The sequence below is a fragment of the Aquila chrysaetos genome, chromosome 20 (genome assembly GCF_900496995.4).
Source record: "Aquila chrysaetos chrysaetos chromosome 20, bAquChr1.4, whole genome shotgun sequence".
NCBI lineage: Eukaryota > Metazoa > Chordata > Aves > Accipitriformes > Accipitridae > Aquila > Aquila chrysaetos.
The window spans coordinates 23,864,081-23,878,208 of record NC_044023.1 but is presented as its reverse complement, the minus strand read 5'-3'; the positions used below and the strand labels follow the sequence as shown (position 1 = coordinate 23,878,208).

Here is a 14,128-nt window from a genome sequence, read left to right as displayed (position 1 = left end):
CAGTATAATTGATCAAGTTGTCTAGAGAAAATGGGAGGCTAAATACTTTCTAAAGTAATCGTCACATTGCACCCAAAATGCTGTTACTATGCCGAAGGCAGCACGCAGGTGCTGTGCTGCAATTGGAATGAGTTTCCTCTCACCTCTTGCCTAAACTTTTCTCTTTTTTTCCCCCCAGCTCACTCAACAGTTGCCTGGCAGATTGACTTTGATTAGTTGCTCATTTAATTGCATTCTGGTATGCTGTTGAACATAATATTCTTCAAAGTCATAAAGAAGACTCAACAGTTGAAGACAGCTTTGGAGACCATCAAACAGACAGGAGGGCTTTCTCCACGTGACTGTAACTTGACTTTTGGGGGTTGCTTGAAAAGGCACTTTTTTTTTTTTTTTTTTTGCAATTAGCTGCCAGGTCCCCCAAGACCTTTTCCAAACCCGCTCTTTGTGCACAAAGCCTGAAGTACCTCTGTGTTGGGTTTTTGGATGTCCATGTCTGACAACATCATCAAATAAACTTTACTCACAAGGGGGGAGGGGGAGGGAGCAACTGAAAAAATATATTTATTGGAGTAAATAAAAAAAAGTTAACCAAAATCCTTTATTGATACATTCTTGGATAATATCACAGGATCGAGAGAATGGAAAGGAAGGGAGGAGTTTGCGGCAAAGATTGGTTTCACTAAATTGGCACATAAGCAGCAAGATTAACGAAATTACTTATTACAAACAGTATAAAACATACATGCTTTTTTAAGTCCTTATCACACTGGTCAATCATGGTGGGGCATCAACAGAGAAAAAACCTCAAGACATGTAAAAGCCATATTCTTTCCTCCAAATATCATAAGAATTATTGAAATTATTGCAAAATAGTCATATACCTTAAATAAAATAACAAAATAGAACACAAATACAAATATCAAACATAAATTATTAACATGTACCATAAAATACATTACTGGCATGCATTCCAAATATCAAGACCTCTACTAAAACTCAGCAAAAATCCTTTCTGCTTCCTCTGCAGCCCATCAGAGTAGTGAAGTGGGGGGGGGGGACTAACTTCGCCAGCACAGTTTTTGGTCTTTAAATTCTTTTTTTGTTTGTTTAGTTAAAAAAAATAACGTATATGGATTGCAGTGATACAGTAGTAATCATACAAGTCATGTACATAGGTCTTTTAAATCCTTAGTTGCTGTGGTGGTTTGTTTTGAATGTGCTAAGTCTGAGAGAACAGGGCCTCAATGGAACTGTGCATTCAAAAAACAAACAGTGAACTCGAAACAACATGGATGGCAATATGCAAAAATCCTCACAAACTGTACAGAAAGTTCAAAAACTTGCAGTCTGGAAGTACATAGAAAGACAGAATTAGCCCCTTGAAAGTCCTTGTAGCTGAACGCAGCCCGCCCCGGGGAGCTGGTCCTCCCGTGCCGCAGCCGGGCGCGTGGGCTCCCGCGGCCGGAGCAGGTCCGAGGCCACGGCCGACGGCAGCGCCAGCGACGTACGAAGCCGAGAGCGATGAAGGATATTTCAGGGAGCAGCCGTCGGGAGCGCGGGGCTCCTCTCGCGCTTTCCCGCAGCATCGCCGTGCCCTCGCCCCCCCCCGAGACGGACACCCCGGGGCTCGGGAGGAGGTCTGCGCCAGCGGTGGATGAAAATCCTCACCCGTCCTCCGCCCCACGTGGCAAAACGGACTAGATAACCAGGTTGTTATAGCTGACGTACTTCTTTTTTGCAGCAGGGCCTGAAAGAAAACCGGAGAACGGTCAGAAACCCGCCGGCCGAGACCCCCTGGGAAAGGGCCGGCTGCTGGTCCAGACCCCCCGGCAGGGCCAGGGATGCGCCGGCAGCTCCCGCATCCCCGCGAGCACCGTCCCCGGGCAGCACGTGCTCGCGGACCCCGCTCCCGGCAGAGCGCCGATGGGTCCGCCGAAGCGGTGCCTCCAGCTCCAGCGATTACCATAGACAAAGCTACCGCTGACTGATTTTGTTACACTCGCGCAGTCTGTACGACGTCACTGCTGAGGCACCTTAACTAGGTCCCGTTAAGATTTCTTTTTTATAAAAAACAGTGGCATCCTCTCCCACTTCCTAAATCATCCTGGGCTAAACTTGGCTTTTTTCATGGATAAAGTGGTTGTCACTCAAGTTTTATGACTTCTGAGAATTTTTCAGTATGGGGATGAAGGTACCAGCTTTCCTAATTACAACCCTCAAATTAAATCTGTTTGCAAACAGAAATAAATAAAACCAGTCAGTAACTACTTCGTGAGCAATGCTACATGCTTCTGTCAGTAAAAATTGCAAATACTTGCAGCTGAATACAAAGCAAAATATTCTGCAACACTTTGGCAACGCTGACAGATTAGGGACATGTCAACTGATAACATGTTCTCCATCAGGCATGTTAACAAAAACATCGCTATTTATATGCAAATTCCGTAACTAGGATGTAACTACATGTACTGGGCTTATGAGATTTTATATTGACTGTGTTCCAATGAATACGGAAATTTTCCTACTTTTTCACTTGCCAAAAAAAAAAAAAAGAAAAGCGAGTGTATGAAGTATGTATGCTCTTGCAGTAAAGATTAAAATCCATTATTTTAACTGAGTTTTCACGAGACCAGTTTAAGCTAATGGATATTCTCAAAAGGTTAAAATTATCAGGCACTGTTGTTATTATCAACTGTTCTTATTCAGCATCTGTGGGTTTTTTGAGTAACTTGGATTCAAGGAAATACATTAATGTGAATCATAATCAACCCTGCACAGCAAAACTGAATATATAAACAAACCTGATCCTCAATACATTCCCCGATAAAACAGACATTTGGAAGATAAGTAAGAGAAAGGGATAAGGCTGATTTTCTGGGATTGCTGAAAACCTTCTGCTCTTTTTCCTCCATCCCTGCCCTTCTCCGGGGGTGAAGAGAACTCCAGAGCATCCCCCCGCCTGGGAGACCTAACGCACCTCCCTCTGCTACCCCAGTCAGGGCCTGTTTTCCCTTGGTGTGTCCAACAGCCAGAAAGCATTATTAATCAGAGACCGCTATTAATTTTTCAGGTGGCCTGCTTTTCAGAAATACTTGCTTAAATAAGGACAGGCTCTCCACCAACAATTCAGAATATTTTGAGAGTATAATGCACGAGACTGCAGTCAAATGTAAATATTTTTCATGGTGTTCGCTATCTTTTTTACTCCCAAAGACAAAGAAACAGTTTTACTCCTAGGTATTTTCAAGACTGTCATTTAAGAACCTCCTCTGTAACTCCAGCGCTTTGCAGTATTATTCTGAAACCCTAATTCAGCTGTTTCACCATGTTCCATATAAGAGTCAGAGCTGTCTGTTCAATCAAGGACTGATCCTAGAAAATGCTGATCATCTTCAGTTCCCATTAACTTCTCTTGGACACGAAGGTGTTCAACACATGGCAGGATAAAACTCATTATCCTTCAAGGCTAGACTGCAAATATTCAATAAACTGTGGTATGCTATTAAATGCTGAAGAGAGGTAAAATGCAGCTGGAAAAAAAATATCATCATGAAACAGGTTGCAAAGTAATTACATGTATTATTTTGTGATATACTTCAGCTTTATCCATTACATGCTCCAATTTCAAACAGCAGCAGAGCTCCTATGACAGAGAAGGAGATTTTGATACTTTCCACTGCTGGTTCATATCATGTCAACCCTCTAATGCTAACAGGGGTTTTACTCCAGCTTTCAGCAAACCTGATAATTTTGCTTGATGTTTTCTCACAAATTCAACCACAGTAGCTCATTTCTCATTTTCAATATGACAATGAACCACCAGTGCCAAATGAGTTCAGCCAAGAAATATTGTTGATAGCGTGTACTTCTGTAACCTCTCTGTGAAAAGATGGGCTCCACGCATCTGAGCCTTAGACAGTAGTTATCTTTGGCACTGCTCTGCTTCACAAGAATAATGTAGTTGACAAAAGCATCATCCATAATTTAGATAAAATGATCAATAAAAGCTTCATGGTTATTTTAGAAGAGGAAAGACAATCTTCCTGGGTTTTAAAGGCTGTTAGGCCAGAGGAGATGATATCTCTTGTTAGGTAGCTGGTGCATTTCACAGCTCTGTTCCTGCACTAACTCCAGGAACCTGGAGCTCAGCTGATGTATAACTTCCAGAAGCACTCCAGTCTTGATTTGAAGACTTCAGGAGAGAGACGGTCTACCTCGATAATGAATCGCTACTGAGTCTCAGCTCATCATTATCATTGGCAATTAGCACCAGGTATGGATTTTCCTCAAATAAATTAATTTACATGAAAATGGGGAATGCTAATGAAACATCAGCATTACCAGAATTCACCATGCTTTAATCCACAATACATGAGCATTCCTTGTTCTTTAAATGGAAAATAGATACAGATCTCATACGCTCTGTTGCTGTTAGTGTTAATGGATGACAGCATTCCAACAGTGAAAACAGATTGTCCTCTTGCGAATAACATATACATGTTAATTAATATACATATAATTATGTCAACCTCAGCTGGCCAATGACATACACCTATTGGAGGTGAGCCAATAGCTGTGGTATGCAGAATCTGAAATTCGGGACTATACCTTCTGTACGGAAATACACAGTCCAACTACATCCCCCTTCCTGAGGTCAGTGCAAAGGAACAAGCAAACAAACCGTGGGATAAATGTGGGCTGCTAGCTATTTTTAAGTACTGTGTAGAAAGGAAACATCCTAGATGTTGACTGCCTGCATATTTGCAAATAAATGTGTTCTTGAGGCATTGGCATCGTATAACTTGTTTGAAAAAAAGAGGACCTCTCTATTTAAAAAGAGGCTACATATTGCTATTAGTGAGAAGTGCCTTTTTCTGCTAATTAGTGGTGAAGAGCAACAATGTTAGTAGAAGAAGAAATTAGTATGAGGAATACCTGAAGAATACAATCTCATATATACGGACAGGACCGCTGTACTGGAAACAATCTCCAGGTTCAGTCCAGCCGTAGGTAATGGCATCCCATGCACTTGTCAAGCAGAGTGCAGCACAGGGTTCTTCAGCCCGCATTATAGTTTTGCCTTTGCTTGAAAAGAAAATTGTTTTGGCCACGTTATGGTGGAACCCAGCCTAGGCTGTCACACTTCAAAAAGGTTAGGTAGGTCTGCTGCAGGGATGCACAGAGTGATGAACTGTCGTAACGCATTACTGCTAACACACGGTATGCTAGAAGGGAGGTGCAACTATCACGTCTCCCTTGTGCTGCTGACACTGCTGTTAGTCTTCTGGGTTTACGAGCATTACACTTACTCCCAATTTGAAAGTAATCAGGAACTTTGAAAAACCAAGAAGGCAAGAGCAATGCCTTCCAAGACGAGCTAAGACAGGGTGGGGTGTTCAATTTCCTGGCAGCTGGACTGATGGAAGCATAAAGAAGGCACCTTGGTCATCACGAACCCCAGACACTTCATAGCATGGCATTAATTGTAAGGATGTGCCTGTGTACAAGATACTGACAACGACATGAGCTGCGAGTTGTCCTCTTAGTTATGTGCTGTGCCTTTTCCCGTTCTCCCTAAACAGATCCCACCCTCCTCCCTTGCAAGCATCCATTTCAAGACACCCGCACACAGCCTACAGCAGCACAACCCAGATGAAGACAACTTGTGGAAAATAAACAACATTTTGTTAAAGCACAACAGTTAATTAAAAGCCTTTCCTTTACAGCTTGCCAACAGGAGGTGGGGGGCAGTGATAGTCTACACCCATCCCCTTCCAGAAGTGAGTAACAGGATTTCAAATAACTGCATCTCTGTGCCAACAACATATTAAATACGCAGGAGCAAAAATCCTCTTTGGATATATAAGTTTCATCACTTGACTGGTTTTCATTATCTTGAGCATGGGCCACAAAGAAAGAAGCTCCCACAGCATCCAAAAGCAAGGCAGATCTGTCAATACTTGCTCAGAGTGAGATTTAATCACTTTCACTTCAATTTTATGCACATTTGTAACCTCTTTCGTGCTTAAAGAGAAAAGATTTATGGGGCAAAAGATGAATTTTATTACAGCCCACAGGCATCTTAAGCTATCAAATGTATGAAACATGATCTTAGTATTTCCAGCACTGAGCAAGAACTGACATCATGATGGCTACGAGTCTGGAACTTCTGCTCTGATTTCCTTTGCAGTCACTGTGGCAGATTATGCTTACCTCCTCTTTTTCATTTTTTTAATTCTTGCTTAGAAACCTGTATCATTCATGCCAGGCAAAGCGGAGGCTGATTATTAAATCCCGCTTCTAGTCCATCTAAAAGGGAAATAGATGCAGGTGGCTCCTCCTCCATCTCTGTACCCGAAAGACAGAGCTATCCACATGCTCTGTTGCCTTTAAATTGGGGAATATATATGAGAAAAGAGATGAAAGCAACAGTCCTAAATGATTCTACATGCTTGTCCCAAACCTGACAAATGGAATGAAGCTTGGAGAAAATAATATAATTTTAAATTTAGTATCTAAATGTAAATAGATTGTTATATCACATTTTCACATCTCTCCTGTTGTGCTCCCTACCGTAGTGCATTGGCAACTTATCTGGTATATAAATGCCTACAGTTGTACAAAAACCATCTCATTTTATTGCCTGTGTCGGTGGGTAGTTGCTTGTCTCTGAGCTGCAGCCTGAACTGCGTGACTTTTATGCAGATTAGCACACAGAACCTCATGTTTTAATAATAGAATACGAATATATTAAATTACAGATATAACATTAGTAAAAAGTGTGCTCCTCTGTAATTGCTTTACAGCCTTCTCTTCTCATAAATTATATCACCTTTGGCTGTCATCTTTCCCTGTCACTCTCAGTAAAGCAGCAACAATTAGCGCCTCAGCGCTGAGGACACCCATAAATAGCAGCGGTGTTCCTGTCGCCCGAGAGGTTTGCCAGCAGATCACAAACGACAACAGGGAGGGAGAAGCTGCTAAAGAGATTGTTTCTGTTTCCCGACGACTAATTTATCTAGTAGCTAAGTGGCCCGATGGCAACCTGGTGACAAGTTCAGAGGGGACAGCAGCGGGTCCATCGCTCTCCTGCTGCAGCGCGCGCTGCTGCCCCGCTCCGGAGCACTGCCCTGGCCGCGGCGATACCTCCGTGCCCCTGGGCACTGCACCTCCCGGGCTCGCCGGCTCCTCACCGGGCACACGTCACCCATCCACACGCTCGGGCTCCCTCCCGTTTGACATGACCGTCCTCCCCGGGTGATAAATGCTGCAGGAACGGTTTCTTTCTCTTTGGGCGGTCTTGTCAGAAGTGAGTCAACAAAAATACAGCAGTGAGTGTAATTTAACCTCCAGGATGAACGATACTCGTGTTGAAGCACTGACTGAGGAATGAGCAACCCGAATAAACTTCTCTGGCCATCCCTGCGTCGCTTCTGATGGGCACAGCCCTCCAGGTTCTCCAGGTGGGATAACTGGATTGATTGCCCTTAGTGATGACTGAAGCACCCGGTGGAGGGAGAACCAGAAAGAGCACGTTATACAAAATGCCGTAACGAGAGGCAAGGGCTGCTTACAAAGAGTAAATGCACTTTGGAAATGAATAGAAAAACAGTTATCTAACAGAATTGTATAGATTTATACAGTCATCACTGATACTCCTTTCGCTAGTCTTGTGACACGCTGTGTATTATGGCATGTATTACTAATATGCTGCTTGTAATCCCCGTGAAATGTTAGAAAATCAAAACCAGAATGAAAGTGGGTGGTGTCAGTTACATTTTGTCTTTTCCTTACCTTTTTTTTTTAATATATGCTTCAAATTCCTCAATAAGATTTCATCCCTCTGCTTTGCTCTTGTAAAGTGCTTTTCTTTCCTATTTTTGTCCAGTATTCAGAGTGATGTCACCATAGAATCCTGATAGGCATCAAGGGCAATAACTGTATTTCCAGACGAACACTAAACCATGGCAAGGATCTTCTCTGCTGGGGGGGTCATCCAGAAGAAACTCAAGACACCTGGAAACCCCACCCTGCCACAATCGCTTTGTGAGAGACGCAAGTTTTTGTCTTTAAAAAAAATAACTTTTCTCCAATTTGCTTGGGTATCATACATTGTTAATGCCACTGATTTCATATCCCCCCCTTTTGCAATTGCCTCACTCCTCCCACCCTGCTCTGCCCCATCAGTAGTTTCACCTAACCGGTACTTGGGAAACGTGGGTTGAGATTTTGGAGAAGGATGTCCTGCATGTTACAACAGCAGCAAAACCACATGGAGTGAGAGAGCGAGCCCTGAGGCTGCTTAATTCTCTAGAAAAGCCAGAATCTGTGAACAGTGTAATTAATTCATTAAATGCCATCAAAGAGCGCTACAGGAGGATGGAGGGTGCATGGGGGGAGATAATGGCATTAGGATGGCACAGCCTGGGCTTGGGAACGCCTCTCTGGCAGAAAACAAACCCCAGTTTCCATTTCAGTTTCACCAGCTCCAAAACCAAATGTGATTTTCAAGTGTGACGATTGGTACATTTTGTGTGAATTGGTATCCAAGGCACAAGACCCTAAATTGTCACTGCAAATAGGATCAAATTAAGCAGCCCCAGACATGGAACATAAAGCTGAGAAGGAACTAAAATGGCATAAAAAGAGAACGGGGCTGCGTCGCTTAGCAACCACCACCTTTTTGGGTGGATTATGCGAGTCCGGACACATTTGCACCATTGACAGTCGTTGCTTGTAATGTAAAGGAGCTTTCCCGTATCTCTGTGTGACAAGTTCGCTTAGGTGCTGGGGTGGTGAGGACCATGACAGCGTCAGGCGAGCACCAGCCCGAGCGTGACTAGCATCCCGGTTATGGCAGGGATGACCTGCTCCGGCGCAGATCTGCTCCAGAGCTGGGTTTGCAAGAGGTCTGAGGCTGCTTCACTGAGATTTCTGATTCATTCTCCTACCACTAGTGCAGCTCACACGATTAGGTTATTCCCCTCTGGAGAAAAGTCACAAGAAAAGCTGAATGCTCTGGAAGGCTTAGTCATCCTCTTCATCCATCACTGATTCTTCCTCTGTGAGGTTTAGGTAACACCAGACCAAAACGTCCACGCATGTAGTAGTGGTTCTTCCAAAACCTCAGTCTGGACTTGCAGGGTCATTCCTGAAGGAACCAAGTAAGGTTTGTGTATCTCTCTTCTCCTTTATGGGTGGAGGAGTTCAATTTAAATGGTCATCAGCTCTTCACAGAGACTATATTTTCTTAATTTACTTCCGTAGTGAATAGGCACTTTCCTAGATGGAAGTGCCACCGCTGCCTGCAGGGCTGCCAAAGCCATCTCTCAGCCTGTTCTGAGTGCCACCAGTTCTCCAAGTTCTCCCACTGCTACACTGCGACTGCTTTCCCATCACAGATGCCCCTCAGAAGCCCTCTGCAAGTCTGAGATATCCCCACCTGTGACCAGGGCCAGCTCGACCAATTTTGCAGAGGCACTAGTGCCTAAGGGAAGTTACACAATGCACCATCATCTTTTGGCCTTCAGTTCAATGAAAGTAACTGCTGGAGTTTAATTATGCCTATGATTGTCTAAGTTGTAGCTTTGTTCCAGTGGCCTTTGGTAGAGCAGCCCCACATCTGCCGTGTGCCGTGTCCCATCCTTGCTCTGTCCCTGTGCACACGATGGCACAGAGGTGGCATGTCTTACTCTGTATGTTGGAGGTCCTTATAGCAAAAACCTTCTCTTGGGGAGGAGGCAGGCATTCACATTCACACTCAAAGCAACTGTGTTGCTTTGTGGAAAAAAACCAAAAGATCTTTTGCAAGAAGAAAAAATAATTTTAAAAGCTGCAGGTTGCCTGGAGTACACCTAAGCCAGACCTCACCTCCAGCAGCTCTTCCCCACCACAGTCTCTCCTTTCCTACTGTTGATGGCCCGCTTCCTTACATTCATCTACGATCCTTCTGTGGAGAGAACTTCAAAATCTACTTACACGCTCAACTGATGTTTGCTGTTGCAGCTTGAGTCGACAGCAATGGACTCCAGTCCTGGGGAGAGGATGATGTTCTCCTCTCGCTCAGCTCTGACGGGCAGTCCCTGGAGGAGCTCCTCTTGTTTGGGGTTTTGCCTTTTTTAAGAACTTAGAGATTTTTTTAGTGCTAATCTCTTCTTGAGTTTTATTCATTTGAACTGAAGTGCTGTAGGTTGCCAGATGATTGCCACCAAAATAATAAAATGCACCAGGTATTAGGAATAGCTGTAAAAATCTTCCAAAGGTAATTTGAAAATTTCCTTCAGAGGTTCCTTGAAAGATGAGTTTGCTGTCAAAGAATTTCCAGTGCCATTATGATATTTGTTTTGGCTTTTCTGAGATGCATTAGATTGGCTGAGGTATTCAAAGGACAGCACTGAAAGATGCTTGCAAACCACAGTCTGAAAAATTGCCCCCCCCAGCCGTGCCTGTGCACCTCTCCACGGAGGAGCCAGGCCTGTCCACAGCAGGCATTGTGTGTGGACAAGGTGTTCCCTGCTATTTAACACAGAATACGTTATCTGGGAGATTCCTGCTAGCAGGGAGGAAGAAAAAACATCTCTGTGGTCAGGAAGATTGAAGTCTTGCAACTATATACATGAAGCAAATGGCTCACAAAAAAGTCACGGACTAAGGTTTCTGAAGCCAAACTCTTCAAACTACTTAAGGACATTTGATAGGTGAATATGAATAATAAAAAAGTCCTGCAGATTTTAACTGGGAAAAAAACCTAAACAACGAGGTTCATTGGATAAATGTAGAACAAATAATTCACCTGGCTTTAAAAATTATAAATATATATTCAGATATTCATATATTCAGATTTTTTCTTCACAATTTTCACAATCTGACTGTCTCATTTTCTGCTTCCATGCATTTAGAAATTTTGCAACAAAATGCAATTACTTTTGCAGAACCTGATCTGCTGCAGAGGCCGTACTGATCTACGGAATGCAAAGAGAGAAAACCTGAGCTCCTCGTCCCCCCGTGACCTGCTGTCACCGTGTAAACAGGCAGGAACAGCATTGCCAGCGCTGGCTTCGGCAGCACTGTCTCAGCCTCGCTGCTGGGAGGGCAACTATTCAGCTGACTCTCTTGGGCTCAGATTGGGTCAATAATGGGATATTCTGGTCAACACCTTGATCCAGAGAAACTGCTGTACCAGAAACCACTCCAACTACCTGCCAGAGACACATTCCTGTATTGTGCTGTACGTCCTTCAAGAGGCTTGTTTCTGTGTGCCACCTCCAGATCGCAGGCTGTGCCCACCCTGTGAGCTACGCTGAGCCTACGGGAACGCACCAGAATCTGCTGGCAAGTCCACGCAAGCACCGCTCCCACGGCAAGCCTAGGAGAACTTGTCTGACTGCATCCGACTGGACACCGAGATGGATGGAGAACACGCAAAATGATCCCACCTTTACTTGGAAAGCAAAAGCAACTTGGCGGCAGTGGCTTTTTAAAGTATCCTGCAGTTGTAATTCCCCCATTGCTGCTAAGAAGACCCACATGCATGGGATTTAATACTGCAGAGTTTGTCTGATGGAATGGGAGGTGGTGAAGAAAACCCCAACGCTAGCTAAAATCATCACAAGTCAGGTCGGGCCATATGGACAAATTTTTACCTAGCGTAGACATAGAATATAGCACTTAAGGTTAGAAGTCTAATGAGCTGTCACAAGAATGTCAAATGCTGCAAAAGAAAAAACCAAACCAGCCTCCCCCACATGTGCACACACACTAATTTAGGAAGACAAGGCCAGATTCTCTATGGGCTCAACTCCACTAACGTGAACAAGGTGGCTGGAAGCCAGATGTCCAACCATTCTATCTAGTTACATCATCGAATGCCACTCAGATGTCTTTGTTTCCAATCTGCAAAACATTGATAATGCTTATAAGCTCCTACCTCAGAGCGAGATCATAAGGTGAACACCAGCACCTAGAAATCTTGAATAAGTGATTAATGCCAAGAGAGCACAATCAGAAAAATAGCCTAAGCAATCTTTCCTGTCAGTGCTGCTCTATATACACTTGATAACCTGGAGTCATCTGGTTCACCTCTGTGGCATTCAGAATGCAATTAATAACAAAATGATTACTTCCAATTATTAGAATAATTATGTTTATGCATATGCATTCAAATGTATTGTTCAGAGCAGGGCTGGGCAAACGCTGCAGGTGTATTTCTATCTAAAGAGCATCCACACTTCTGTCACTTTACACAGCTTCCACTTCTAAATTCCTCATATTCTAACCAGGGCTACATTTTACCTTTAGGGCTTTCTTATTATTATCTCTTTTAGAAACGGATATTTACCCTGTCTATCATGCAGCCCCTAAGCAAAGTCAGACTGCAGAGCTAGTCAAGTGAATGATATAACTACACTTGAAGTGAGCCTTGAACCCAGGGGACTGGCAAAACATCGTACAGAGTAGTGCCAGGGCCATAAGTAACAATTACAAATATCCAATATAATGGGTTCTTTTAACGAGGATTGCTTTGAAGTTCCCAGAAGGATTTAATAGGAAGCAAGAGTACGACCTTGCCAGTTCCCCAGGGCACACCGGGATTTGAAGTAGGTTTTTCTTTAAACAAAAATCCATTTTAGCTTATAAGGCTTTCCAGTAGTAGCTGCTATCAGAGGTGTATGTTTTTAATTAATCAGGTTTTCAATTCATCAGGTTTTTTTATGATGCACTTTTTGTGAGAACAGAGAATGTATCCAATAGGAAGAATAATAAAAGCAGTTTGTGGGTGAGATAATGGCATAATGATAGAAATCAGTTCAGGTCAAAGTGGCAATGACATGACATTCTTACAGCCCAAGATAACTTGTTAGGGTTTGAGTACATAAAGTATGTGTTTGCTTCATCACTCTGCAAATGTATTCGACTGAGACCAATCTGCTGTTGAACTTTTATCTCGATAGGGATGAAGAAACTCTAAGCTCAGACAACAGAGGGAAAGCGACCCTATTAGACAGATGATTGCACTACAGGACAAAGCTAGAAAATTCTGACTTCAGGTAGAATAACAACCCATTAATGTCAGTGAAGCAGGCTTTCCCACAATGAATCCCAGAAAGGATGGGAAGCTTATCATACCAACCACCCTAAAACCCACAAAATGATGTAAAGTTTATTCTGCAAAGTCAGTACACACCATTGCACGCGGCACTTACCTGTTTAGAGAAAGAAAAGATGAATGAATTGCTTATTTGAAAGTTGGGCACATTTTCATATAGTGTACCAGATAAATAATGAACTCTAGCTCACGCACTGACTTCAAAGCCACGCTTCTCTAGCACAAGAGGAAAGAAATACAGCTGCATGTGGTTGGAAGTTTTGCCTACTGGCATGGGGTAACTGTTACACTTCTCTAACGTTGCTCTGTGGACGGCAAATTTAACCTGTCTTTGTAAAGACAAGTAAGGAAAAATCCTATAGAATGTAGCACAAAACATACACTTTCCATTTTTAAGACAGCGTAATGGTGAACTCCCCAGTTAAGCTCCAGCTCTACAAACATGAGTGAAATCCCACTCCCGCTCGAGTCGAGGGCAAAGCACCTGCTGATTTCAGCAGAGCCAGTATTGCTTGCTGTAAGAATTTACAGTATAATATAAAATAATGTGGAAAGTCATTGGTTTCTTACAACGCTTCTATAGCACTTTTCCACATGGACACGGGGAGCACTTTTGTGGGTTTTGTGATTTTCAGGCACGCTGCTGTAAGCAACCGTGCGCCCCGTGGCCCTTCTCCCCCGCCGACAGCCCCCCACCGCTGGGATCTGGGGGGCAAAACACGTCACTGAGCAACATTACCCAAATAAAACGGCCTCTGACAGGAGACATGCCTGTGGTAAGGGCAAAAGCGAGTGTCAGAGGAAATTCACTCCTCGGAAGAATATAATAAAGATATGTACCTATGTTAATTCTTACAAGCTCTAAAAATAGGCCACAACTGGGATATGTGACACATGTTCCCCCTTTGCAACGGCAAGATATGGCATTCATCATTATGAATATTTAGCAATGAAAGTGATAGTTCTCTGTAAACAAACAAAAAGCATGTCATTTATTTCTCTGCCCCTGAACTGCTTATGCTG

At 43.4% G+C, this 14,128-nt stretch overlaps 1 protein-coding gene across 3 annotated transcripts in view; it reads right to left on the bottom strand.

The window, feature by feature from the left end:
- Positions 1-579: 579 nt before the first annotated feature.
- The window catches only part of GRM7 (glutamate metabotropic receptor 7), a 309,745-nt gene continuing 296,196 nt past the window's right edge, over positions 580-14,128 (bottom strand). Inside the window, exon 9 of one of the 3 annotated variants that reach the window (XM_029996035.2) lies at positions 580-1,747. In XM_029996035.2, coding sequence (XP_029851895.1) covers positions 1,313-1,747 — 435 coding nt within the window. In that variant the 3' untranslated portion in view covers positions 580-1,312. The remainder of the gene's footprint in view (positions 1,748-14,128) is intronic. The other 2 variants (XM_029996038.1, XM_029996036.1) reach the window with 2 other exon arrangements.